A 27,946-nucleotide genomic window follows, 5' to 3' on the forward strand; every position below is an offset into this window, starting at 1 on the left:
GAACGCGGAGCTCGGATTATGAATGACTGGGAAGCATTACGCTCAGTGGATGCCATAGGGCTTTGGAGTTGTCACACTGCAATGCATTGTGGGAGAGTGGCACCATTTTAGCAGGCCACGAATCAAAACAAACACACTGTTGGAAAGAAGACCGCTACGAACCATACTTAAAAGCAGCTCAAAAGAAAAAGGACTTTATAGAGCCAGATTGCGTCCAGATGCAAAGAGACGGTACTTGCAAAAAATAGCCTGCTTTGGAAATGTGGACCCGTATGAAACACGGCAGTGGAGTAGAAACCCTGAAGAACAACCGGTATTGACTGAGCCTGATATATTCTCGTACCTTGTCTGTGGAGTCAGCGCATACACGGCGCACCAGTTTATAAATCTCTGTAGGCGCACATGCAATTCACCAATGGTTGGGTACAAGATTTGGCTATTTTTAGACCACGTTGTGAGTACGCCCTCATTCAAACAAAGGTAAGTCAGCTTGAGTACAGCGAGTAAAATGCGTTTGATTTCCCTCCAAACATTCAGATTAGTGTGAGCATAAATTCATTCATGAGGGGAAATTACAGTGAGAACATGTTGAGGCTCTGTTAGATGGATAACATAGTGAGTTCAGTGCATTGATGTGACAATGTCCTGAAGGATTTTGTCATTCTCTCTATGGTTAAAGATATTGCACTAATTAATTCATATTTATTTTAAATAAATCCTAATTACACATCTTGCTTCCATATTTGTGTGCTGTGTCACTAAAAATACATTGTTTTAGTTTTTTACATTGATTAATGACCTGCAGAATCTGTGATTCATAATTGTCACTTAAAGTCAAACTTTATGCTCCCTCTTGAAAGTGATTACATCCTTGCATTACATACTTTAGATTCGTTTTTGCTGGCAGGTTTAAAAAAACAAGACAAAAACAAAACAGGCAGATTTAGAATATAACATGCAGCGTTCTATAGATGGATACATAAAAAGATTAAAAATTACATGTATGTGGCAACTTTCTAAACACTTTGTTACATTTATGATAAATGGATTTGAAAGTAGATCAAATACATTTGTGTCGGTCTTGGCTCATTAAAGTTGTTGTCTTAAATTAACTTTGTGTGTTTCAGGTCCTGCACTCTCAAAGACTGAATGAACCAGCATTGCGGGCATGGGTCATAGTGAGCATCACAGGGAAGGTTGAACTGCACCTGTATGGCCGGAGTCGTGGAGACCTGCAGTCGTGTCGCTGCTCTTCTGTTTAATGTAGAAGCAACAGTGTTGATCCGTGGCACAAGGACTGTTACAGATGAACCTGCATACTGGGTTTTGCTGGGTAATATGACCAAGATACAGCCAGAGGTTGGCCATAAGATAGACTTCTCCTCTTCAGCTGCCTAAAAAAAGGCTCTTGATCAAAACAAACAGACCATCCGTAGTGACAGGTACAAATTCCACCTGCTACTATGGAGGAGTTGGATCAACTGATGGGAAAATATTTCTCCAAGCAGAGTTCTGTTCTGAATAACCCATAATGTTGTATTTAGGGGGGCATGTAAATAATTTGCATTTACTGAATATGTACTTACTAAGTACCACTGTTCAAAAAGTTGAATAAAGAAACTAATGTTTTTTTATTATCAAAAGCACTTTGTAGAACATCACATCAGTTACAATGTAGAATCCATGTTGTTTATAGTTTACAAATGACAAAATGTTCACATAAAATCATGACAGCATTTAAATAATATCATCTGCTACTAGCATTTTGTCATTTACTGTCTCTTTTGAAAACGTATCACTACATATACAGCACAAGACCTTTAAGAGTATTTAACGAGAGCATTTTCCCCTGGTTTTACTACCACACTGGGGAACATGTTCACCAAAACGCAGTTGGAGCCCAGTCACGATGTGTTTCATCCATTTCACAGGCTGGTTTGCCGGTGTTCCAGATCTACTGGCGTTTAGATCAACTGTCGTTGGTCGAACAGATGTGTGGCAGTCTTGCGTTTCAGGAGCTGCTACCGACAAACCAGCAAAAAAACGCCAATTGTGTCATCTGTGACACTTGTGAGGTTGTCTCAAACACACTCCGTCAGTCTTGATGCTGTTGAACAACAAAATGTTTAAAAATGTGGCGAGTTTACCTGGTGATATCCTCATGCGCGACGCGATCGCGAAAACAGCAAGCAATTAACACCACGCCGATGTTGTTCACAGGACAGCAAGAGTAAACGATCGGGAGACTCTTGTCATCATTATCGTTCCCCTTGCACGGTTTATTTCTCCGGTTTCAGCGTTTTTGCTTCACAACTACAGCGAGCAGTTTACTTTGTGCACTAACATGGACTCGAGTCAACCAGCGCCACCTCTGGCCAAGTGCCACAGCCTACAGCCAGATCAACCTGTGACACACATCTGCACCACGTTTGAATTCGTGTCATGCACATTTGTACCTTTCAATTGTGTCTGTTTGTGCGTCATGCAAATAAACCTTTGAAATGAATGAAATGACACTAATATTTCACTAGTGTTGTAACATCACATGCCGTTAGCGCAGTCTGTCTGTGTCTTTTCTCTGCGAACAAACATGTTAGAGTTGGTTGTTATATACAGTCTGCATAAGTGTGGTCAATCTAATAAACATTTGTAAGGAGATGGCAGTTACTGTGAATGTACAGCAGGTGATTAGTAATAAACAGTCAGACAATGACTCTGACAATCTCATTCAATCTTGCAGATTGCACCTTCTGTGGAAAGTGGTACCACACAGTGTGTGTGAACTTCCCCTGTGCAGAAGACGACTACAAATGTTGTGGGTGCTAAATAAACAGAAAAAAGTGATCCCTGTTGTCTTTGCTTACTGATTGTTTTTAGTGTTGACAATCCACATTGCTGCCATTGCATCTTTCAACATGTTTGTGGGTAGATCTGGATGTACCAGGGGTATGTGCAGCCACTCAGCCTCTACTCACTGTGATCATAGCAGCAGGTGTGTCACAAATTAATCTAGTAGTAGGCTATGGTATGTGGCCACAGGTGGCAGCAGTGGACTGACCTCCATTGGAGACTGCTCCAGCTGCTGTGTGATAGTGGATCTGCTACAAATTGAAGATCATAAGCAAGTTTTGGACATTAACCCTTGTACTATGTTGAAGAACAAACAATTGACATTGATTTTGTTGCGGGTCATTTAGATCCGTACTGTGTAAATCCACTCAGAATTGTCAAGAAACTGCAATAAAACAATAGCAACTTTATTTCCCATCAGATAAACATGTAGAACACAGACATACAACAGTTAGACTTTCCATAACTATTTTAGGAACAATTTGGTTTTTCGTTCTTACAAACACATTTCTTTTGAACTTTCCCAATGTTCACAGTTTTCCAATGTTCAACATTTACAGTTTTGTCCACATGATGGACAGAATGTAACTGTGTGCTTTCTGCAGATGGACTTCTTGCATTTCTCACAAAAAGTGCTTGTTTTCAAACAGGAACCTTCCTAACTAAGATTTAAAACAAAGTATTTCTACGTCTCCTCCAGTCTCACAAACAGATGACAAACCAAGCGACACACCTGAGTCACTGACTTTCTTAAATCCACTCACTCTCACTGGCTGTTTATTACTAATCACTGTGTAACTGCTGTGAATTCACAGTAACTGCCGTCTCCTTACAAATCTTCATTGGATTAACCACACTTATACAGACTGTATATAACTACCAACTCTCCAGCCATGTTGATGGATTGCCTATATTGGCTGGAAATATTCATTTCCAGGGAAAAGACACAGGCAGACGATGCTTACAGGATGTGATGTGACAACACTAATGAAATATTGATGTGTCATATTTGTCCAAGGCGTATTTCATTGTTATGGAAAAAGAGAATATTAAAATCATGATGACCAATTGGAGTGGTGATTTCTATGACTTTGTGTATATAATTTGGAATTTTGTACAAATGTAGGCCAATAAGGAATATATGATATCATTTCATTCATTTCAAAGGTTTATTTGCATGACGCACAAACAGACACGGTTGAAAGGTATAAATATATTGTGCATGAAACGAATTCAAACGTGGTGCAGATGTGTGTCACAGGTTGATCTGGCTGTAGGCTGTGGCACTTGGCCAGAGGTGGCGCTGGTTGACTCGAGTCCATGTTAGTGCACAAAGTAAACTGCTCGCTGTAGTTGTGAAGCAAAAACGCTGAAACCGGAGAAACAAACCGTGCCAGGAGAACGATAATGATGACAAGAGTCTCCCGATCGTTTACTCTTGCTGTCCTGTGAACAACATCGGCGTGGTGTTAATTGTTTGCTGTTTTCGCGATCGCGTCGCGCATGAGGATATCACCAGGTAAACTCGCCACATTTTTAAACATTTTGTTGTTCAACAGCATCAAGACTGACGGAGTGTGTTTGAGACAACCTCACAAGTGTCACAGATGACACATTTGGCTTTTTTTTGCTGGTTTGTCGGTAGCAGCTCCTGAAACGCAAGACTGCCACACATCTGTTCGACCAACGCCAGTTGATCTAAACGCCAGTAGATCTGGAACACCGGTGTTGTGCCAAAAAGTGATTGTCTGCCAAAAACTGATTTCCGGTATTTGCCAAAAACTGATTGCTCGTATTTAAACTGCTATAAGTAACTTGTTGGGCTATAATATGTGAAACATATGTATTTGATCTACTTTCAAATCCATTTATCATAAATGTAACAAAGTGTTTAGAAAGTTGCCACATACATGTAATTTTTAATCTTTTTATGTATCCATCTATAGAACGCTGCATGTTATATTCTAAATCTGCCTGTTTTGTTTTTGTCTTGTTTTTTTAAACCTGCCAGCAAAAACGAATCTAAAGTATGTAATGCAAGGATGTAATCACTTTCAAGAGGGAGCATAAAGTTTGACTTTAAGTGACAATTATGAATCACAGATTCTGCAGGTCATTAATCAATGTAAAAAACTAAAACAATGTATTTTTAGTGACACAGCACACAAATATGGAAGCAAGATGTGTAATTAGGATTTATTTAAAATAAATATGAATTAATTAGTGCAATATCTTTAACCATAGAGAGAATGACAAAATCCTTCAGGACATTGTCACATCAATGCACTGAACTCTATGTTATCCATCTAACAGAGCCTCAACATGTTCTCACTGTAATTTCCCCTCATGAATGAATTTATGCTCGCACTAATCTGAATGTTTGGAGGGAAATCAAACGCATTTTACTCGCTGTACTCGAGCTGACTTACCTTTGTTTGAATGAGGGCGTACTCACAACGTGGTCTAAAAATAGCCAAATCTTGTACCCAACCATTGGTGAATTGTGCGCCTACAGAGATTTATAAACTGGTGCGCCGTGTATGCGCTGACTCCACAGACAAGGTACGAGAATATATCAGGCTCAGTCAATACCGGTTGTTCTTCAGGGTTTCTACTCCACTGCCGTGTTTCATACGGGTCCACATTTCCAAAGCAGGCTATTTTTTGCAAGTACCGTCTCTTTGCATCCGGACGCAATCTGGCTCTATAAAGTCCTTTTTCTTTTGAGCTGCTTTTAAGTATGGTTCGTAGCGGTCTTCTTTCCAACAGTGTGTTTGTTTTGATTCGTGGCCTGCTAAAATGGTGCCACTCTCCCACAATGCATTGCGGTGTGACAACTCCAAAGCCCTATGGCATCCATTGAGCGTAATGCTTCCCAGTCATTCATAATCCGAGCTCCGCGTTCGTGACATAATTGAAGGAATCCCTGCTCACACCGCTGACTCACACACTCACCGGTGATATCCAGACAGCTTATGATATTTTCTCAAACTGCTGCGCTGAAAAAGTTTCCAAAGAGCACGCTGTGTGAGACGATAAACATCATTTAACCTTTTAACCTGTGGCTCAGGCGAGTCAGTCACTGCAAACACATTTGTATCATCAAGTGTTTGTCAAAAGAAAAGGGTATGTTTTTCTACAGTTAGGTTTATTTTCTATGTGCAGTAAAGTGCATCATCTGTGTTCAGTCATACATTTTGTAATTGTTATAAACAGAACAAATGTTTTCTCAATTCACTGCTTGATTCTTAACTTGTTTAAATGAAACATGATGAAATGTCATTGCATTATTTTTTAAATGTCCTTGGCAGTGCATGTGTCTGCATTGTAACTTACTAATAAAACGTCCTGTGTGTACTTTGGTGTGTGATTTATATTATTTTATTGCACATAAATCATAGTAATTTTATTTTACAGTTATACACAGCCTTATATCTCTTCTTGCTGATGTTGTTTCCAGTGTAAGTAACTTGGCTGCATGACAAATGTTCTTAGGGATCAATAAAGTATTCTGATTCTGATTCATGTGTAGTATTTAATGATTCAGTAATGAATGAATCTTGACCTTCTTTGAAAACCTTTCACTTCATTTGAAGCATCTCCTCTCTTGTTATGTGCCATTCATTCCTATTCCCTCTGCTTTACTGCTTCCATGATGTTAAGCTGAGTTTAAATACTGATCCGATACTTCCTGGAGGTTTTTATTGTAGAAAGACTCTTTCTGATGAAACATCAGCTGAATTTGTCATATCAGTGTGCTGAAGGAGGTATAACATCTTTTCTGACATGCAGTGGAGCCCTGAGAGTCTGAGACCAAGAGTGAGAATCCTCCTCTTTATTTAGGTTTGAATTGAGTTTGGACAAAGTTTATTCTGAAATGATAATATTGACTTAAAATGTGATGGAAAACTTTAATCTGTTAATGACCACACTCTGCATGGATGTGTGTTTATACACTGCTTTGCTTCTAATCAGAAGATTAAACAGAAGATTAAATTAACAGAGAAGATTTTTCTTATTCTACCACAGTCGCCGTGGAGAAAGGGTTGCATCCATTCTTGGTTACATGGTCACAACAAAATGACTGCTCTGCTTCGGTTATGAGCTTTCAGTTGATATCACATTGCAGGGTGACTTCACAATGACATCACAGTTCAGATATTATGCTATAAACAAGGTATAGCATCACCAATAGTGACAACATCAGTGAATCACTGATGTTGTCAGGTGAAATAGAACCCATGAGACGGAGCAGGTACCGCTGTTTCGGACAATGCCACGACGCAGGTATTGACGCAAACATGCGAGGTCTACTCGCCCCGTTCGCAGACGCAGGAGACCCCACAAGGCCTCCGGTGTCCGCTGACGTGGGAGAAGATGCCGTCGCAGACATTAGACAATTTTAATAAACATGTTGCAGGCGCATTAAAACTTTAATCCAATGAATTTCTTTTAGATTAGTGTGTTTGTTTGTTTTTTTGTGGGTTTGTTGGAAACAGAGAAAAAAGTGTTTGGATGAACAATTGCAAAAATGATTGTTGTACTAGAAGACTCTCCTTTCCCTTTATTGTTTCAACCAATTATTTAATTTGTCATTATTAACATTAATATGAATCATCAGTGTAAATATGCATTTGTGAATGTCTCCTGTTGTCAGATATCCTGTTTGGATCGTCCACTTTGACTCTTCACAATGTGAGTTATATTCTGTTAAATATCTAAACCTGTGAGTAAAGGAAACTGATATTCACACTGAGTAAAGCGCCAACAATAGTGATGTTGTTGCACCACAGTCATGTTTAATGTCTCTGGTTATTGGGAGTAGAGTGTTTGCACCACTCAAAGCAACTTGATCACCAAAGGCACTAAAGGCACGGATGGGGATTGAACCCATGATCTTTGGTTTACGAGACCAACGCCTTTCCACTTGGCCACCATGCCACACATGCACAGCTTTCTATACCGTAACATCACATTGCTCTTGAATTGTTCAATTAACGTTGATGAACATGTTATCCCAATAATAATTTATTGGGGTATTTTGCTCTTTCAGTCACTGAAAGGAAGATTTCCTATATTGATGCAATTTATTATTTTGTATTGACGTACTTTTCCTGATTTCATCTTTACAGGTGTTCCACACACTAACTCCCATGACTGTAATGCTCTGATATTTTACATTTGTCCACTGGCTTGCTGAACATAAGGATTCCTCTGAAGTCATGAGTTTTTGGTCTTATTTGGAACAAGTTCTGAATGTTGTGGGACAAAGATTTATTTGCGGCTTTGTATATTGTTTACGCAGGTCTGAGGTTAACCAATCTGAAATGAAGATGGCGCCGGTGAGGTCGGCTGCCGTCACGACTGCTCCGACCACTTTTTCTTTGTCTTTGTTTTTTAAGTTAGTTTTCAGCGTTTCTAAATCGGCAAAATCACCACCATTGGGTACATTAGGTATGACAGTGACACTCTTGTTTCTATTGGTATACAATGTACTCACAATTCGAAGTTTTTAACTCCGGATCCGAGCTGGCCGAGTGAGATCTCGAGGGAGAACAAAGGGAAGCGGCGGCGGCCTAGAGGGAAGCGAGCCGGCGTCAGGAACAGGCTGAGAGCTCGTGCACACCGCACACCTCTGCCTAGCATCCTGCTTGCCAACGTCCAGTCACTGGAGAACAAGCTTGACGACCTCAGGGCCAGGATAAAGTTCCAGAGAGACATTCGGGACTGCAATCTCCTCTGCTTCACCGAGACATGGCTGAACCCAGCGGTGCCGGACCACGCCATCCAGCCGGCCGAGTTCTTCTCGGTTCACCGCATGGACAGGACACGGGACTCGGGGAAGTCAAGGGGAGGCGGCGTGTGTTTAATGGTGAACAACAACTGGTGCAACAGTGCGAACGTTGTTCCTCTCACACGCTCCTGCACACCAAATCTGGAACTACTGTCCATCATGTGTCGTCCTTTTTATCTACCTCGGGAATTTACATCGGTCATTGTAAGTGCCGTTTATATTCCACCACAAGCGGACACGGTCACCGCCTTATGCGAGCTGCATGAGGCACTCACACAGCACCAGACACAACACCGGGACGCTGCGCTTATTGTGACGGGGGACTTTAATAGCGCCAACCTCAAACGCGCAGCGCCGAACTTTTATCAACACATCACCTGCCCCACCAGGGGTGAAAGGACACTGGACCACTGCTACACTACGGTCAAGGACGGCTACAAGGCACAATCCCGCCCTCCGTTTGGCAAATCTGATCACGCCGCCATCTTCCTCATGCCAAAATATAAACAAAGGCTGAAACAGGAAGTTCCGGTTCAGAGGAAGGTCGCGCGCTGGACGGATCAATCGGTGGCCGCGTTACAGGACGCACTCGATGACGCAGACTGGGGCATGTTCAGAAACAGCTCCGATGATGATGTCAACGTGTTTACGGAAGCGGTTGTGGGATTCATCGGGAAACTAGCGGATGATACCGTGGAGACAAAGACTATCACAACGTTTCCCAACCAGAAGCCGTGGGTGGATAAAACCATCCGCGACGCTCTGAGATCCCGCACCGCTGCCTACAACACGGGACTCATGACGGGGGACATGGACCCGTACAAAGCCACGTCATATAACGTGCGGAGGGCGGTGAAAGAGGCGAAGCAGCGCTACGGGAGGAAACTAGAGTCACAACTCCAACAGAGTGACTCTAGGAGCCTGTGGCGGGGACTAAGGACAATAACGGACTATAAAGCACCAACAACCGGTATGACGAACGCGGCCGTGACTCTGGCAGACGAGCTGAACACTTTCTATGCTCGCTTCGAGGCTGCAGCTAAGGACTCCAACGATGCTAGTGCTAGCGGCGCTAACGGCTGCAGACAGGAAGATACTGCCAGCACCGGAAACGTGCTCGTCATCTCCGAGCATGAAGTAAGGAGAGCCTTCAAAAGAGTGAACACCAGGAAAGCAGCAGGACCAGACGGCATCCCAGGTCGTATCCTCAGAGACTGCGCATACCAGCTAGCTCCTGTGTTCACTGAGATATTCAACATCTCTTTATCTCAGTCGGTGATCCCCACATGCTTCAAAGAGTCCATCATTGTTCCTGTCCCGAAGAAACCCCACCCTGCTTCTCTCAATGACTATCGCCCTGTAGCCCTCACCTCAGTAGTGATGAAGTGCTTTGAACGCCTGGTCAGAGACTTCATCATTTCTTCACTACCAGACACACTGGACCCACTACAGTTCGCTTACTGTCCAAATCGTTCCACAGACGATGCCATCTCTCATCTCCTCCACACATCACTCACTCACTTGGACACTAGAAGGGGGAATTATGTTAAAATGCTCTTCATAGACTACAGCTCTGCATTTAACACCATAATTCCCTCCACACTCACCACCAAGCTGGAGCATCTGGGACTCAGCTCATCTATGTGTCAGTGGATCTCCAACTTCCTAAATGGCAGACCACAGGCAGTAAGGATGGGCGGACATGTCTCAGCCTCCACCACTCTCAGCACTGGAGCCCCCCAGGGGTGTGTTCTGAGCCCCCTGCTGTACTCTTTGTACACATATGACTGTGTGGCCACTACCAGCTCCACCACCATCATCAAGTTTGCTGACGACACCGTCGTGGTGGGCCTGATCTCTGATAACAACGAGACGGCCTACCTGAAGGAGATTAGGAATCTGGAGAACTGGTGCCAGAGGAACAACCTCCTTCTAAACGTCAGTAAGACAAAGGAGCTGATAGTGGACTTCAGCACTAAGCAGGAGAGGAACTACCAGACCCCCGTCATCAACGAGTGCCCAGTGGAGAGAGTGGACAGCTTCAAATACCTCGGAGTTCACATCACGCAGGACCTGTCATGGTCCTGTCACATCAACACCGTGGTGAAAAAGGCCCGACAGCGTCTCTACCACCTCAGACGCTTGAGAGACTTCCAACTGCCCTCCAAGGTGCTCAGGAACTTTTACTCGTGCACCATAGAGAGCATCCTGACGGGAAACATCTTAACCTGGTTCGGGAACAGCACCATGCAGGACAGACGAGCTCTACAGAGGGTTGTGCGGTCAGCTGAGCGCACCATCCGCTCCGAGCTCCCTGACCTGCACTCAATCTACAGCAGGCGGTGCTGGACCAAGGCCAGGAAGATCGTGAAGGACCTCAGCCATCCCAACAACAGACTGTTCTCTCTGTTGAGGTCAGGAAAGAGATTCCGCTCCCTGAAGACCAACACAGAGAGACTGAGGAGGAGCTTCTTCCCGCAGGCGATACGGTCTCTCAATCACACCACCACACAGTACTGACCCACACATATGGTTCTTACACACACACTGGACTTTCTGGACTTTGGTTTTGCACAACACTGGTCACTATATTCTTCATTTCCGGTTAATACTTGTACAGCTGCTGTTATTGTGTATATATTTATTTATATTTCTTCATACATTCTTATATAGTTCTATATTGTGTATTTTGTTGTACAGTTATTTTATTTTCAACTTTAATTTATATATTTTATCTTATTCTTTCCAGTTAAATTTACCCTTCATTCTAATTTGTGTTGTACAGTTATTTCATTTTTAACCTTAATTTATATTTTATTCCTTCTTAGTTAAATTTACCCTTTTTAATTTTTCATATTTATTTCCTATCTTATTCATAGCCTTTTCCTTTTTTGTTTTCTTTAGGTCACGAGCAGTTGTCCAAGCATTTCACTACATATCGTACTGTGTATGACTGTGTACGTGACAAATAAAATTTGAATTTGAATTTGATCTTTAAATTTGAGAATATTTAATTTGATAAAAAGTGGATTTGATGGTTCTCTTGAAGTAGGAAAATATGTTCATTAACATTAATTGAAAAATTCAAGAGGAATGTGATATAACAGTAAAGATAAGCTTTAATAATATAATTGTTATCGTTATTATAAATATTATTATATTAATAAAAATAAGGTTTATTAATGAATAATTATTATTAGGAAAACATGTTGATTAACATTCATTAACGTCTTTAATTCTTTATTCTGCAAAACGGAAATACCAGGTCTACTCAGTCAACAAAAACAAGCTATAGACCTCCGTACGTTAAGACATTCAGCTCCACTTATTAAAACATTTGTGTGTTTTTGTACGTTTGAGCCTGAATGAATACTGTTCACACTGTATGAATCAGAACCCCCCGAAATGAATTCAGACTTGTGTACCCAATTCTTCTTTTGAAGGTAATTAAATCATGCTGTACAATATGCCACCCTGGAAGAAGAACAGTTCTACCGAATAATAAAATGTCCCAAAAGTACCATGATATTCATGCCCACGATTAATGTATGCACACAAACATATAAAACTAATAAATTAAATAAAAATCTGCGTTAATTTTAGTCAATGAAAACCCGACAAAGAATGTCATATAAAACATCACCCTGCAGAGAAAAACAATTAAACTGGGAGAGCATCACGGGCCATACGTAACCACTGCTGGTATCGCGAGAATTACGTCAAATGAGTCGTTTGATGACGGTGGCGGGAAAACCGCGGTGGCGGGCAATGCAGCGTGGTCAACACTAGACAGGGGGTGCTGTTGTGCAGATAATGTGTGAAATGCGCCACAAAAAATAATACTAAAATAAAATAAAATAAATAAAAAATAAGAAAGTAAAAATTGAATCGAGGTGAAATAACGCGATTGTTTTTTCTATTATGTTTCGGTTGGTGTGAAAATATAATGAAGCGTTATGTTATGTTTTACGGTTTTATAAAATCTGATGTGTGAAGTCTCAGAGGGGGGAGGGAGGAAAAAAAGACTGGAGGGGAGGGGGGTGCTGTGGACTTAATTATAACAGATTGGTGTGTACGTGGTCGTGTGTGTCGAGTAGGAGGTGGGAAAAAATACAATTTTAATAATTTTGCGAGTTTTAAAGCAGGTGAAAGCGGGCTGTAAGGTTAGCGTGCGCTGTGTTTTTACATGTCTCCTCAGCTCAGAGGGCCGCTATTGTATAATTATAAGGTAAGCAGCAGCATCTCGTGGTGGTATTTGGAGCCCAGCAGGCGTGGAAAGAAAGTGCGTTGTTGTTAGTTGACACTGCTCATCATCCTCATCCGGCCTGCTGCGAAGCGAAGCCGGGAGCTGGAGTTTGAAACGGAGCGCTCACAATGGCGGTAAACCTGGATAAGGACGCATACTACCGCCGGATCAAGAGACTATACAGTAACTGGAAGGTAAAATATAGTAAAGGGGGAGTTGATGTGAGGCGTGTGTCCGCTCGGTGTGCTTTAGTGGAGAAAAGTGCAGCTGCTGGCGACAAGTTAGCCGCGTTTTTCTTGCCCGAGCGAGCGCACTGTTGTTAGGATGAGCGGTGATGTGTCTCTCGCTCAATACCAGGGCGAACACTGGTCGCCACCTGAGCTCCTTTATTCCTTTTTATTTCACACACGAATCCAACCTTTGCACCACCCTTATTTTGTTTTGTTCTTGTCTCTACTGGCAGGCTGGTTGCCTCTGGTTAGCGCACCAAAATCGCCCCATTCACCACGCTAACTAGCGTGCTAGCATGTTAACTTTACTCCAAGCTAACTTATTAGCCGAGCGGCTAACTGTGTAATAAACCAGCCACTTCTGATTTAACACTTAAACTGAGATGAAGCCGTGCTGTGACGGTCGTCAGGCACATAGATGTGCCTGACAGGTGGCTAACTGCACCACTTGTTTACATTTACTGCCACTTCGCACTTGGCTGCATGCTAACATTAGCTGGCTAGTTAGCATGAAAGTAACGCCAGCATCCTGGTGACATGTGCAAGACGTCCAGAGCTGCTTTCTTTATTACCGCTCTCACCTTTGTTTAAAGATTCCTGCGTGAATTATTTTAATCTTAAGTACACTCTTTTCATAGGTTGAAGTACATTTTAAGAGCTGCTGGCTCTTGTTGCTGACTTTTCAGCTCATATTTGACCCCATGTCACGCTCTCAGGCTGCTTAACTGTTTCATGTGCATTGGAACTGCCATTTAAAGCCTCTAAAGCACCTTTAATGGGACTTAATATAATATCGCCGGATATCCTGAATGATAAACTGGATTAGCTTTGAGTTGTGTGGTTGTGCCACTACTTCCCCAAAGAACAAGTCCAGATGGAGTAGGAGCACCTCACTGTGGACCTCATTATATGCTCTTTATCATCTCATGCGTGACATCAAACTGTGTGTATGTTTGTGTTTTGCAGAAGGGAGAAGATGAGTTTGGCAAAGTCGACGCTATCGTGGTGTCTGTGGGGGTTGATGAGGAAATTGTGTATGCCAAATCCACAGCCATACAGGTAAGTGTGGAGCAGCACGTGAAAGGAAGGCAACACCTTTCTCTCTGTGCATTTAGGAAGGGAAATGGTTGTTGCAGAGTGACTGCAGTCAGTTTGAGCTATTCAAATGACTTTAATGAGTTGTTATTTTTTGTTTTTTGCAAGAATCTCAGCTGCCATTGAGTATTTGAAACTTAATTTAACAAAATTGACCTTGGGTGTGGCTTAAATCTCTTTTGTAGTTCCCTAAAGTCCTCAAGCACGTTGTATCTGTTATATCTTAGATAAACATTTTACAGAGCTGTTGCATCCTGTGCCTCCAGAAAAGCAAATGCAATATGCATCTACAACCAACTGTCCTTGAGGGTTATTCAAGTAGAAAATTATTATTTAGCTCCAAAACAGTAAAACGCCACCAAATGCAGGAATTTACTCCCTCCTCCCCAATCCCCCCCCCCCCCCCCCTTTTTTTTTTTTTTTTTTTTCTCTTTCTCAGACGTGGCTGTTTGGCTACGAGTTGACCGACACCATCATGGTGTTCTGTGACACCAAAATCATCTTCCTCGCCAGCAAGAAAAAGGTGGATTTCCTCAAGCAGGTGGCTATAACTAAAGGCAACGAGAATGCCAATGGTGTCCCGCCCATTACCCTGCTCACCAGAGAAAAGGTAACGCACGTGAAGTCGCCTCATATACACACACATGGAAGTTGGTGAGAGAGTGTGATGTGTTTTTTTTTGTTAATGGCTAGGTTTATCCAAAAAGAGGAATCTGATTTGTTATTGAGTGCTTGAGAAAAATCGAAAGCTTCCTCTTTTGTGGTTTGAGTTCTTCAGACTTTTTTTTTTCTTTATAAGTCACATGTTGTTCAATCCAATGCAGTTTTGTTTCTCATCTGTCATCTCAAAGTGGTTTTTATTGTAAGGTAAAGCTCCTGCAGTACTACAGAGAAAACCCCAACAATTGCATGACAAGCATTTGGCGACAGTGGGAAGGCAAAACTTCCTTGTAACAGGAAGAACTTCTGGCAGAACCAGGCAAAGGGAGGGGCAGCGCTTTGCCATGAATATTTGGTGGTGAAAGGAAGAAGAGAGCCAGAGATTGATAATAACTAATAGCTGGTTCAGTTTGGAGGGTGTGAAGATTTTTAGCCACGTATGTATCTGCTGACTTCGTCTTCAAATCTAGTTTCATTGCATGTGCTTTGTTATTATTACTTGCTTTAATTTACAACAGCAGTAATTTCAAGGCAGTTTATTTTGTAACAGAGTCGTACTCATAGGTGATAAAAGACTCCATGAGAGGAGCAGAGCAGGACTCAGGCAGCGGTCGTGATCCTGCAGATGGACTGGTCTTGTATCAGTTTTCTATTTTGAGCTTTTTAGCACAAGCCTTTTTCATATAGCACTTTTTCCTCTTCTACCTTTTTCTGCACTTTGACTACACTGTGACTGCTCTAAAGAGGTGCAGTCCAGTGAGGTTTTGCACAAACTGTCACGTCAACATCTTGGGTTGACGCTGTTATCTGACGTCCTTCTTCCTCTTTGGACACCCCCTGCATGCTCGAACTGCTCAGGAGGGCCTCCTGCAGAGAAAAGCAAGGGTTGTAGAGGGTGGAGTAGTCATACTTCAAAAACTGCATCCTTCTCATGCACGTGGCTGCCACTTCCACGAAAGGACTGGTTAATTGTCAGGCTGTAGCTGGAGACGAGAGACCACACCAGATGTAGCCGGCACAGAGGAGATGGTCGTGTGGAGAGAAGGATGACTCAGATGTGATGGTTTTGCACTCGGGTGGAGACGGGAGAGGCAGGTTTCTTGCAGAGAGCACTGTGTTGGGATTGGCAGGAATCAAAGTTTCTGTGAATGTGCTGAACGTTAAACAGGAACATTAGCGCCTGTGTTCTACCTCGTCGGTGGTCAACACATGCCTTGTGTGGGATTTAAAAGGTTATAAATCGAACAGCCTTGGAGGAGGGGAAGGCGGAGTGTGCTAAAAATGATTTTCTTTTTCCTTTCATCCTTTTATTAGTGTATTACTTGTCTTTCAGAACGAGAGCAACAAGGCCAACTTTGACAAGATGATCGAGGCGATCAGAGGTAGCAAAGAGGGCAAGACGGTGGGTGTGTTCAGCAAAGACAAATTCCCAGGAGAGTACATGAAGAGCTGGAATGACACGCTTTCTGCTGAGGGACTGGAGAAGGTGAGGCGCAATCCAAACACATCGGCCAGCTCTGCGAATGTTACGCTCCCGTTTCAGTCGTGATCAGATGTACTCTGCTTCTGTCTGCAGGTGGACATCAGTGCTGTGGTCGCCTACACGATGGCGGTGAAGGAAGACGGAGAGCTGGCCCTGATGAAGAAAGCGGCAGCCATTACCAGCGAGGTTTACTCAAAGTTTTTCAAGGAGCGCGTGATGGAGATTGTTGATGCTGATGAGGTGAGGGGGGAGGAGCAGCTGGACTTGGTGTCATTTTGTGTTTTCAAGCTGTGTGTTGCTGTCTGCTTTCAGTGCTTAGAACAGCTTAAGACACAATTTATCCATGTCATATCATAGCGTTTGCATCACTTTTCGGTCATCAGTGTATCTGTAGATTATGAAGGTCCAGTGTAGCACAGTTTGTAATAACGCACAAACACTCTCAGATTAGTTTTGGAGACTCTGTCCCTGAAAGTGTAACTAATACTGGAGCAGCCGCCACACGTCTTTATTTGTATCTTTTGATCCTCTCCAACAGAAAGTGCGTCACAGCAAGCTGGCGGAGTCGGTGGAGAAGGCCATCGAGGAAAAGAAGTACCTGGGCGGTGCGGATCCGTCCACCGTGGAAATGTGTTATCCTCCCATCATCCAGAGCGGTGGGAACTACAGTCTCAAGTTCAGCGTGGTCAGGTGTGTGCAGGTCCAGTCTCACTTAAAGCCAGGAGGCATTTGCAGCTGGTTTTGTCACAATTAAATAAATTGGTTTTGGTAGTGCTGGAAATGTATTAATTTATTGTTTTGTTTTTTAAAATTAATTTTTTAAACAAAGCTCTTTAAGATTCACGTTCACAAGAGCTTCAGGGTTGGTCCTAGTTGATTTTCAAGGAGTAAAAACTTAAAGAAATCCAAAATCAGGATCCAGCAGCCTTTAATATAAAAAAAAAAGTTTACATTTTATGGGAAACATGTAGTGCAGCATTAGATGAGTAGATTTATGAGTCTTTAGCCACAGCTTAATGTTTTTTACGGTTTAATCTTTGATGTGAATTAAAGTATTCGAGTGTTAATGAGCTTCAGAGATGCTTTCAGGTGGATCTCAGTGCAGAGCTAACATACCTGGCGACACACCTGTTTAGCACCCAGATAGATGAGTTGTGCTAATCCTCTCTAAACTCAGAAACAAAGCAGCATATTCCCTAAAATACTGAGCTGCTCTTGAACATTTTGTTTGTTTTAAATCGGGTAGGAAAACACTAGGATTTATTAAATGCTGCCTAAGTACAGCTCACAGATTATAGATTCAGTCAACAGGACAAGATGAGGAGCAGAGACCAGTTATCAATGACCCTCTATCGTTCCCTCTCTGCGCAGCGATAAGAACCACATGCACTTTGGTGCCATCACGTGTGCCATGGGGATCCGCTACAAGTCGTACTGCTCCAACCTGGTGCGCACACTCATGGTGGACCCCTCTCAGGAGATGCAGGACAACTACAACTTCCTGCTGCAGGTGGAAGAGGAGCTGCTCAAGGAGCTCAAGCACGGTGAGTTTAGGAGAATGGCAGTGGAATAACTGGGAGCGAGCTGGTTTGTGCTCTGTTCTGTAATCTTTGCGCAGTGCAGGGCTTCGTAGTTTGAAGCACTGGGAATAAAGTCTTTGTGCGAATGCGAAAACTCAGGTCACCTGAGTAGCATCTTTAAAAAATGCTCATTGCTGCTTCTTGGAGGGATGTGATCTGTTCCATTGGTCGATTTGTTTGTTAGCAGTCTAGTGCTCACAGTCTAAGATGTTCAAGTTTTGCATATAACAGCTCAAGTTGCTAACACTGGATGAGGGTATTTATTAACCTTCATTGACAGCGCCAAAGGTCAGAGAAATGCGTATGCAATGCTTCAAGGTCAAAGGTCAGACATCGGTTTAGCGCTGGCTCTTTGGGGGGAGCTGTGCTTTTGTTTAAAAAAAAAAAAAAAAAAAAATCAGGCTGTCTTGCATTATGAAAATCAGTATCACATATTTTACATTTTCACTGAACCTGAACTGTAACTTGTTAATGAGTTTTAGGCTGCAGGAGGGAAGTGTGTCAGTGCTGTCTGTGTGTAAACCTCCTGCATGTCCTCCACAGGAGTCAAAATCTGTGACGCATACAATGCAGTCATGGAGTACGTGAAGAAAGAGAAGCCGGAGCTCGCGCAGAAGCTGACCAAAAACCTCGGGTAAGTACCCACAGGGGCTTTCTTCTCTCGGACGTCCTCAAATTCAGAACACTTATGTCTGTTTCCTTGTTGTAGTTTTGCGATGGGGATCGAGTTCAGAGAAGGGTCGCTGGTTTTGAACGCCAAAAATCAGTACAGACTAAAAAGAGGTGAGACTGTCGACTGTGTTAAGCACACAGGTGGTTTTATGCATTAGTGAAAGTTTCTTAAAGGAGACGTTGTGTCCTTCAGGGATAGTGCTCAGTGTCAGCTTGGGTTTTTCTGACTTGGTGAATAAAGATGCGAAGAAAGAAGAGCAGAAGAAGTACGCCTTGTTTCTTGGTGACACTATACAGATCAATGAGGTAAGCAGCCCTGTTGGAGTAGATCCCAGCAAATGACTTTGTCAGACAAGCAACAAAAATATAAATGTTAATTTAAAAAAACAGTAATGACTGGTCTGTACACACTGTTAAACACATACGTGTGCATCTGGTTAAGTTGCTGTCTTCATGCTGATGCTGAAGCATGACGGTCAGTCTTTTTGATGTCCTGGTGTGTGTGTGTATCACAGGAGGAGGCCGCCACAGTCCTCACACCGGTGAAGAAAAAGATCAAAAACGTGGGAATCTTCCTAAAGGTGCGTGGTCACTGTGTCCGCTTTCTATAAGAGTCAGGAGCTGAAGAGGAGTATTTACGTCCTTATACATTTATAATCACGTATTATATGGACAGAGGTGTTTGGGCCACACCTCTTAGGGTTGCTGTGGCTCTGGTGGTTGACTGAATGGTACTCCTGCCTGTGTATTATTTATTAAGCCATATATTTATGGCTTGCCACCACAGATTTTAATAAAGTGTAATTTCTCTGTTCACCTCATGGTGGCAGCACCATCTGATCCATGTTGCAACCAAAATAAGAATAATACAATACACAAAATAGTAACTCACATTTAACATGAGCCTGAGACGCTGATGTTCAGCAGCTTCACTGAAGTTTCACGTATTGCTGACCGCTTTGTCGTTATTATTTTATTCTCCACATTTGAGCGAAAAAGTAGATTTATTGTGTTTAGGCTTGAAAACAAGTGATCGCCATCATGACAGTTCTTGTGTTACTGAAAACGAAGTGGGGTTTTTCTTCCCCATTAATAAATAGGGTACTTTTGGAAAGTGTTTGGACACTCCCGGTGCACTTTAAAAGCACTGTACGTGTGTGATTGGGTTGGTGATGCCTGTAGTACAGCCCTGCTTTCAGTTTATAAACAGCATATGTGATATTTAATTTGTCAGTGCTGAGCTTTCACTCTGGTCAGTTTGTTGTTGTGTGTGGACTCCAGTTCTGGAAATGCAGTTTGTTGCCCCTTTGAGAGCTTCGTGGTAGAGCAACATATACATGCTGCAGGTTGTTGTTAAAGGAGACCGTGAGGCTTGCAGAGGATTTCTTTGTTGCAGGGAACGTGGGAAGGAGCAGCAACTGGACTTTCAAAATAAGAGGGAGGGGTTCAAAAGTGTGTGAAAAATGCTAAAACAAGGACAAAATACACCTGGGCAGTTTAGCAGAGTGAAGTGGGGAAATGCTGATGTGCCATCCAGATGTTAGGGTTTTATCCTTTCATATTCATAGTTTGTATATTGTGCATACTCAGCAGCAGCACCTGAGATGCAGCTCTTGACTTTTCATAGATATGTTTGACATTTACATGGTTACAGATGCTTTCTGTGGTGCTTCACCTTTTCTTTCACCATCTATGTTTTAAGTGTTAGTGTGGTGGATTTCTTGTGAATCTGATTTAAATAAGACGGAGAGCAGGAAGTGAACGTTGTTTTCGCTTCTTTTAGAATGATGACGAAGAGGATGAGGAGGAAGAGGTCGACGACGCAGAGGAGCTGCTGGGGAAAGGCGCGCGCAGCGCCGCTCTGCTCGCTGACAGAACCAGGGTAAGTGCGGGCGCGTGTGTCGCTCAGTGTGTGACTGGTGGGTTTTTTTTGTGATTTTTGCCGCCTTGACGGAGTTTTGATAACTAAGAGTGTGAATGTCTTTGTACTCTATCAGCTACTTGGGAAGGTAAGTATTCATTGTTTTTTCCTAAAATCTCATCAGCTGAACTGGTTTAGTCTCAAAAATCCCTTTGCTGATGGGAATGAAGTTGTTATTTTTATTTGAGTGACACTTTTGTGTTTGTTTCTGTTTGTTGTCCATCCAAAGCTTTAACACATCTGTTCTCTGCATGTGTGTTGTGTTTTTCCACCTTATTTTTTTTAAAAATAGTTTTTAAAACAAAACGTGGTCCTGGTGTCTCCGTGTGGTCACTTAGTTGTGTCTTTTGTCAAACTTAGAACGAGATGACGGCGGAGGAGAAGAGGCGGGCTCACCAGAAGGAGTTGGCCAATCACTTGAATGAAGAAGCGAAGCGCCGTCTGACGGAGCAGAAAGGAGAGCAGCAGATCCAGAAGTGAGTCGGTACTCTCACCATCCATAATGAACTGAAGCTATCAGGTGAAGAAACGGCATGAATGTGTTAAAGAGATCCACTCCGGTTAAACTAGAGTGGGTCAATGTAGTGCTCAACCACGCAAATGCTTGCTGTAGGTTGTAGGTCACCAGTAGGTGTAGCGCAGTCCAGATCTGGACCCAGACTGGTCTGGTCTGTACAGAGGAAACGCACAGACCAATCACTTACATTGTAACTCATCCCACCCGATGCTGCTCAACCAATCAAATCGTTTATTCAGAGCATTTGCGAAAACAGAAAACTCTGCGAGGAGGCGCGATAAATCGAGGAAACGGGCGGAAGAAGTTGTGAAGCTGAGATGGTTTACGCGTGAAAGAAACTCAAACTAGACCTTTTTTTTTTTTTTTTTTTCAAATGACGTAAATTTATTTTTTAATGTAAACTTTATTTAACTTGAAATGATAAATATTTTATTATCAAATCACTTTTATTGTCACATCACATGTGCAGGCACACTGGCACAGCACATGCGAGTGAAATTCTTGTGTGCGAGCCCCACAAGCAACAGAGATGTGCAAACACAACAACACAAACGAGCAAAATACAAGAATGGCCAACCTGAAACTAATAAATATATGGGAAATATATGGGAATAAATATATATCGGCAGACCCTCGAGGTCATTGTGATAATTAATAATAAATAGTGTTGAACCCGTCTTAATTTTACTTTTCTAACTGGACCTCCTTAAGTTTGAGCTGAAGGCTCCTGCCTTCAGATGAAGTAAAAGCTGGAGTTTTGAGCTGAAAAGTGGAAACCTTTAGGGAAAAGTGTTTAAAGGCCAGCAGGGGCAGTAGTAAAAGACTTTGGTCCTGTGTGACACTAATAACCTGTGGACCTTTTTGGTGTCTGAATTGGATCGTGTGAATAAGAGCAAAGTCACAAAAGCCTGCAGTCTGATTTGTTACTCTTCAAGCTTCAGTGAAACTAAAGTGCAAAACAAGCAGGAAGTGGGACCCTTTTGCCATCAAAATAAAAGTTGTGCCTTTTACAACGTGCCGGTCTGCTTTTGTGCAGGACGTGTTATGAACTGCTCTGAAGTGATGCGCGACAGGCTGTCTCATTGCTGCTTTGATCGATGTCGGCATCAGCTGAGTGTGAGCGAAAAGATGTGTGGGGTGTTTAGCTATATTTGTTTTTTGCACGCCACACAAGAAACTTTAAGTGCCTAGATTTGTGTTCTTTTTCTTTTTTTTTTTTAAATAAATAAACCCAGGACAGAAGTTGGCAGCAGAACTGTAAATTCTGACTTTTAATTAAGTTTCTCCTGATTAAGCGACTCCACTCTGCTTCCTCTCAGGGCCAGGAAATCTAACGTCTCCTATAAGAACGTGTCTCAGATGCCCAGAGAAAAGGACATCCGGGACATGAAGATCTTCATCGACAAGAAGTATGAGACTGTCGTCATGCCTGTCTTTGGCATCGCCACACCATTTCACATCGCCACCATCAAGGTACTCTTAGCTTATGCCTTCTATGGGGGGGGTCTACCACAACTACATCCAAACCAGTTGCACTTAGGTACACCAAGAGTCTGTGTTACCTTTTTGGTTTTAATTACAGACATTTTTCTTGCGTTTGTGCCTTTTTAGAACATCAGTATGTCTGTAGAAGGAGACTACACCTACCTGAGGATCAACTTCTACGTCCCTGGCAGCTCACTGGGCCGACAGGAGGGAAACATCTTCCCCAACCCTGAAGCCACATTCGTCAAAGAAATGTGAGTCTGTCCAGCTCTTTCTATCAGCATGTGTGTAGATTTCTCTGCTCACACATTGGCCAAGTCACTGTGTGTGTTTGTTGTGCTGCAGTGTTTGAAGGAGCAGGTGTTCCAATAATCCTTTTCTTGCCCTCGCTCACCTCTCAGCACGTACCGGGCGTCCAACCTGAAGGCTCCCGGCGACACATCGGTGCCCTCCACCAACCTGCAGAACGCCTTCCGCATCATCAAGGAGGTGCAGAAGCGCTACAAAACACGAGAGGCCGAAGAGAAGGAGAAGGAGGGCATCGTCAAGCAAGACTCGCTGGTCATCAACCTCAACCGCAGCAACCCCAAACTCAAAGACCTCTACATCAGACCCAACATCGCACAGAAGAGGATGCAGGGCTCGCTGGAGGCTCATACTAATGGTGAGGACAGCAGTCAGTGGGAATGCTGGGAAACGAGGATGCCCAAATCTCAAAAATGTTGTCGTTAAAAGTGGGAATCTCTCTCTCTCCCCCTCCCCTCCTTCCCCTGTGCAGGTTTCCGTTTCACGTCGGTCCGAGGTGACAAAGTGGACATTCTTTACAACAACATCAAACACGCCATCTTCCAGCCGTGTGACGGTGAGATGATCATCGTACTGCACTTCCACCTCAAGGTATGCTTATTCAAAAATACACCCTTAAAATATCTGGAGACTTCACTTTCATCTGTGGTTAGGGCAACGCTCGATCATCACAGGGGCAGCAGGTGTCCACAGAGCTCTCTGCTCAGACCTGCTGACTGAGTTTTCGTTAGTTTTTGTTTGTGTCCTTATCACTGATGACAGCACGAGGCTGTAGCAACAACTATGCTAGGAGGTCTGTTTTCCTCTCCTGTCAGTTTGATTTGCAGCAAAGCAACTGAAGTGTATTGACAGCGCTCTCTGCTTCCTCACTCGACAGACTGAACTTTCACAGACTTTGTTCCACACTGTGATGGTCATGTGCTCCCTTAATTTATTTTAACATTGTGTGTATATATAAGTATATTTGTGTAAAATCAATATTACAAACCCAAACGCTCAGTGATGTAATATCATCAGAGCTTAGAGTTGAGCTGTGATGAAAAATAAAATGGTTTACAGTGTCAGGTTAGTTGTTGATCTAAGGAGCTTGGAAAGAAAAGCGTCTGAACTTAAGTTGCTTGAAGACATTTCAGCTCTCATCAGAGAAGCTTCTTCAGTTTAGGGTCAAATGGTGGAGAGTCCCAGATTTGAGCCCTGTGGGAGTGTTGCTGATGTTAATTTCACCTCTTATGAAGGAGTTTAACTTTTTGAGACCTGCAGTAACTATGGTGGCCCTAAGAGGGTAAACACACTGCAAAAAACATGCAGAGCACAACAAAAACTGAAAACAAAATGTTGGCAAAGCTCCCCAAAAAATTCCAAACAAAAGAGAACTGAAGTGATTTAGATGGATACAATAAAAAGATGGAACAGCTGTGGTGAACTACTGAGGGCAAACATGCATCTACAGTCATTTATGACTAATGCGATTGAAACACACATGGTTCTTCAACATAGAAATGTGTGTTTTGTGAGCTTTTGCAGCATTATTTATTTATTTATTTACTTTTATTTGCTGATATTTTCTTAAGTTGCAGTACTTTGCAGAGACTTAACACATTGCAATAAAAAAGAGGCTTGTAAAAGTCTGCCATTTTTGAGATTGCGCTTAATTGATCTTTTATTGTATTAGGCACAGTCGCACAGGCCTAGACACCGGTCGCTGACCCCCCCACTCATCGTCTGTCTCTCATTGTATTTTAGCGATTCCCTTTAAATATTCTGAAAATGGTCTAAAAACTGTTGCGTTTCTCTCCAGAATGCCATCATGTTTGGTAAGAGACGCCACACGGACGTCCAGTTCTACACAGAGGTGGGCGAGATCACCACAGACTTGGGCAAACACCAACACATGCACGACCGAGACGACCTGTACGCCGAGCAGATGGAGCGGGAGATGAGGCACAAGCTCAAGTCGGCCTTCAAGAACTTCATCGAGAAGGTGGAGACGTTGACTAAAGAGGAGTTGGAGTTCGAGGTGCCCTTCAGAGACCTGGGGTGAGTAAACGAGGCCGCCGGGAACGCAAACGTGCGAGGACAATGTGGACACCCCTGTGAGCTCGTGGCCCATGCTTCTTTTGTTTACAGGTTCCAGGGCGCCCCCTACAGGAGTACCTGCCTGCTACAACCCACGTCCAGTTCTCTTGTCAATGTTACTGAATGGGTGAGTGAGCAGCTGGCACTGAGCTGCAGACGGTTCAAAGGTTTAATCTGTGAAGAAGAAAGCTGAAATATGTGCAGTGACCTGCCGGCAGTTCAGTCTGTTAAAAATCTGTTTCCTCCGTCTGCAGCCGCCGTTTGTAGTTACTCTAGACGAGGTGGAGCTGGTTCACTTTGAGCGCGTGCAGTTCCACCTGAAGAACTTTGACGTGGTCATCGTTTACAAGGACTACAACAAGAAGGTCACCATGATCAACGCTGTGCCCGTGAACTCCCTTGACCCTATCAAAGAGTGGCTCAAGTAAGGCCAGTCAATTTAATCAGTGACTTAATTTTTAATGCATCTAAAAGAATATCTCAGATGAATTATTAATACTTTTTTCTCTTCTCCGTTTTCTCCTTTTTAGCTCTTGTGACATCAAGTACACAGAGGGCGTCCAGTCTCTGAACTGGACCAAGATCATGAAGACCATCGTTGACGACCCAGAGGGGTTCTTCGAGCAGGGGGGCTGGTCTTTCTTGGATCCAGAGAGCGAGGTGAGTTCATGGTTTCATAACCTAAGCAGACATTTACAGTTTTAAAATGGTCCATGTTCCCAGTTTTTCCTTTCAAGAACTCCTTTCACGTCGTAACACAGTGCTGAGAATAAAATAGCGGCTAGTTTTGTGATTACATGCCTCTCTGCGTGCCATGTTTTGCCTCAGGGAAGCGGCGGCGAGGAAGATTCAGAGTCAGAAATGGAGGATGAGACGTTCAACCCATCTGCAGATGAAGAAGAAGAGGAAGAGGAAGACAGTGATGAGGATTACAGCTCAGAGACGGAGGACTCTGGTATGATTTCCATGGGCCAGTTTGAACCTCTGATGAATGAAAAGATCAATAAAAGCTTGAGAAAATGATTTGTACCCGAGCAGCTCTTTGCCTTGAACTCACACTTGTACACACTGATGAACCAGATTTTCTTTTTTTGGGTGTGTGATACAGATTACAGCGCGTCACTGGGCAGTGAGGAGGAGAGCGGGAAAGACTGGGATGAACTGGAGGAAGAAGCCAGGAAAGGTTTGTATTTGTAGACTCTGGTTTTTCAAAACTTGCACTTGAAGAGCGTTCAGGGCTCGCTGTCAGTGTCCACATACTCAAAATAAACCTGGCATCAGCCACTAGAGGGCACCAAATGCACACAAACCCCACAGTACTCATCTAAAAGCAAACTTTTCACATCTGCAGCACCTAACTGTCATGTGACTAAATACAAACGGTCTCTTCAGGAATCACAGATTTAAATATGGCTGTTAACTCACTTCAATATTCACACCTTTTTAGTTGGCCATTGGTTACTTAAATATTTCTGTTAATCGCATGGCAGCAACTCGATGCAATCAGGCGTGAACACTACCTGCCGAAATTCAGACTGAGCATCAGAATGAGGAAGAAAAGTGTTTAAAAGTGTTTGTTGTTTCCCACGTAAATATCTCTGGAGTTTACAGAGAATTATATAAAAAAAATAAAAATAAAAGAGAAAATATCCAGTGAGCGGCAGTTCTCTGAGAGAAACTGCCTTGTTGATCACAGACTGCTTGAAGGCTGCAGACGTTATGCAGACGAGCATCTCTGAACGCACATGTTGGGATGTGGTGGAGGAATCTGCAGTATCAGCCACGAGGGTTGATCACAGCACAGGGCTGTTTCATGGTTGTTTCTGTTTCCTCCCCTGCAGCTGACAGAGAGAGCCACTATGAGGACGAGGACACCTCCAACAGGAAGAGGAAGGTGCGGCCATCAGCCCCGCCGAGCAAGAAGAAGCGACGGCACTAAACGTCCCAAACATCCATTCATACTGCCAAACCTGACCCTCCCTCCCACCACGGCCGGCTCCCCACACTTCACACAGACACACACCGTGTACATAGACGTAGACACCGCCCCCTTTGTTTATTTTTTAGTTGTTGTCGGTGAAGTGTCATGTTGCAGAACCAGCAGGACAGCCACACTTCATTCATTACCTTCGTTTTCCCACCTTCGTTCATCCATCCATCAGGGTTTATTGTCTGTGTGTGTGTGTGTGTGTGTGTCTGCGAGTGCGTGCGAGTGTGGTTAAATGGGTTTTTATTGCAAGCATTGTTTATTTTCTGTTAAAGAAAGCTGAGTTTCTTAACTAATGGATAATAAATAAAGATTTGACATCTCCTCTGCCAAGTGTTTTATATAAACTGAGAAATCAGATTTTTTTTTTCCTCTCGTCTTCCCCACCGTGTCCACTTTTTTTTTTTTTTTTTTTTTTTCTCCCCTCTTATTTTTGTCAATGTTTGTTAAATTGTGGTAATAAGATGGGGGAAAATGTCCTTTATTTTTTAGGGATGGGAGGGGGCAGATGCACGTTTTCTAATTATTTTATCTTTTTTTTTTTTTTTTAAAGTGGGATTTATAAATGGATTTGGACACAGACACACTTCACCCTCGCACTTATCCTCCTCTCTGTCCCCCCTTTTTTTTTTTTTTTTTTTTTTGGTCAGTCTGAGTAGATATGTTGTACTGTTAATTCTGAAAATCCTGTTTTTGTTTTTGTAATAAAATTAAAAGGAACTGTAGTTTGTTTTCACTCTTCTCTCTTTCACACACTTTCAGTTTTGCAGATTAGTCGTTGTGTACTTACTGCCGGTGTCGTAGACCACTGCCTCTTTTCAGTCGTGGGCTAAGAGCAGTGCTCTTGAGCATTAGTTCTCCAGGCTTCTGGAGGGACATAGGCTGCTTTTATAAACTCATTTTCACTCCAGTCCTTGTACCCGACCGTTTTCAGAGAAACATGTTTCTTAAGCCACTTAAGAAAACGCTGACTTGTGAGTCATTCAAACACAAAAACTAGCCTAACTCAAAGGGTGAACAAGTGTTTCCTACGTGAGAGACGAC

General features: G+C 42.9%; 1 protein-coding gene and 1 non-coding gene across 2 annotated transcripts; one reads left to right on the forward strand and one right to left on the reverse strand.

Annotated features, from left to right (window-relative positions):
- Positions 1-7,719: 7,719 nt before the first annotated feature.
- On the reverse strand, positions 7,720-7,791 carry trnat-cgu (transfer RNA threonine (anticodon CGU)). Its single transcript has one exon. It is a non-coding gene; the product is annotated as a tRNA-Thr (tRNA).
- Positions 7,792-12,693: 4,902 nt separating this feature from the next.
- supt16h (SPT16 homolog, facilitates chromatin remodeling subunit) lies at positions 12,694-27,227 on the forward strand. The gene is made up of 24 exons (XM_086277612.1): positions 12,694-13,084; positions 14,087-14,179; positions 14,655-14,825; positions 16,209-16,361; positions 16,452-16,598; positions 16,897-17,048; positions 17,730-17,902; positions 18,482-18,572; positions 18,648-18,721; positions 18,804-18,916; positions 19,126-19,191; positions 20,394-20,492; positions 20,892-21,007; positions 22,368-22,521; positions 22,660-22,787; positions 22,935-23,197; positions 23,312-23,430; positions 24,638-24,876; positions 24,967-25,042; positions 25,170-25,339; positions 25,446-25,575; positions 25,744-25,870; positions 26,024-26,098; positions 26,757-27,227. The coding sequence occupies exons 1-24, from the start codon at positions 13,019-13,021 to the stop codon at positions 26,852-26,854; spliced, it is 3,093 nt and encodes a 1,030-aa protein (XP_086133738.1). The 5' UTR covers positions 12,694-13,018; the 3' UTR covers positions 26,855-27,227.
- The last annotated feature ends 719 nt before the right edge of the window (positions 27,228-27,946 follow it).

The sequence above is a fragment of the Aulonocara sp. 'chitande type north' Nkhata Bay genome, linkage group LG3 (genome assembly GCF_057382095.1).
Source record: "Aulonocara sp. 'chitande type north' Nkhata Bay isolate Kocher_YH1m ecotype deep benthic linkage group LG3, A_spYH_male_GT1.1, whole genome shotgun sequence".
Classification (NCBI taxonomy): domain Eukaryota; kingdom Metazoa; phylum Chordata; class Actinopteri; order Cichliformes; family Cichlidae; genus Aulonocara; species Aulonocara sp. 'chitande type north' Nkhata Bay.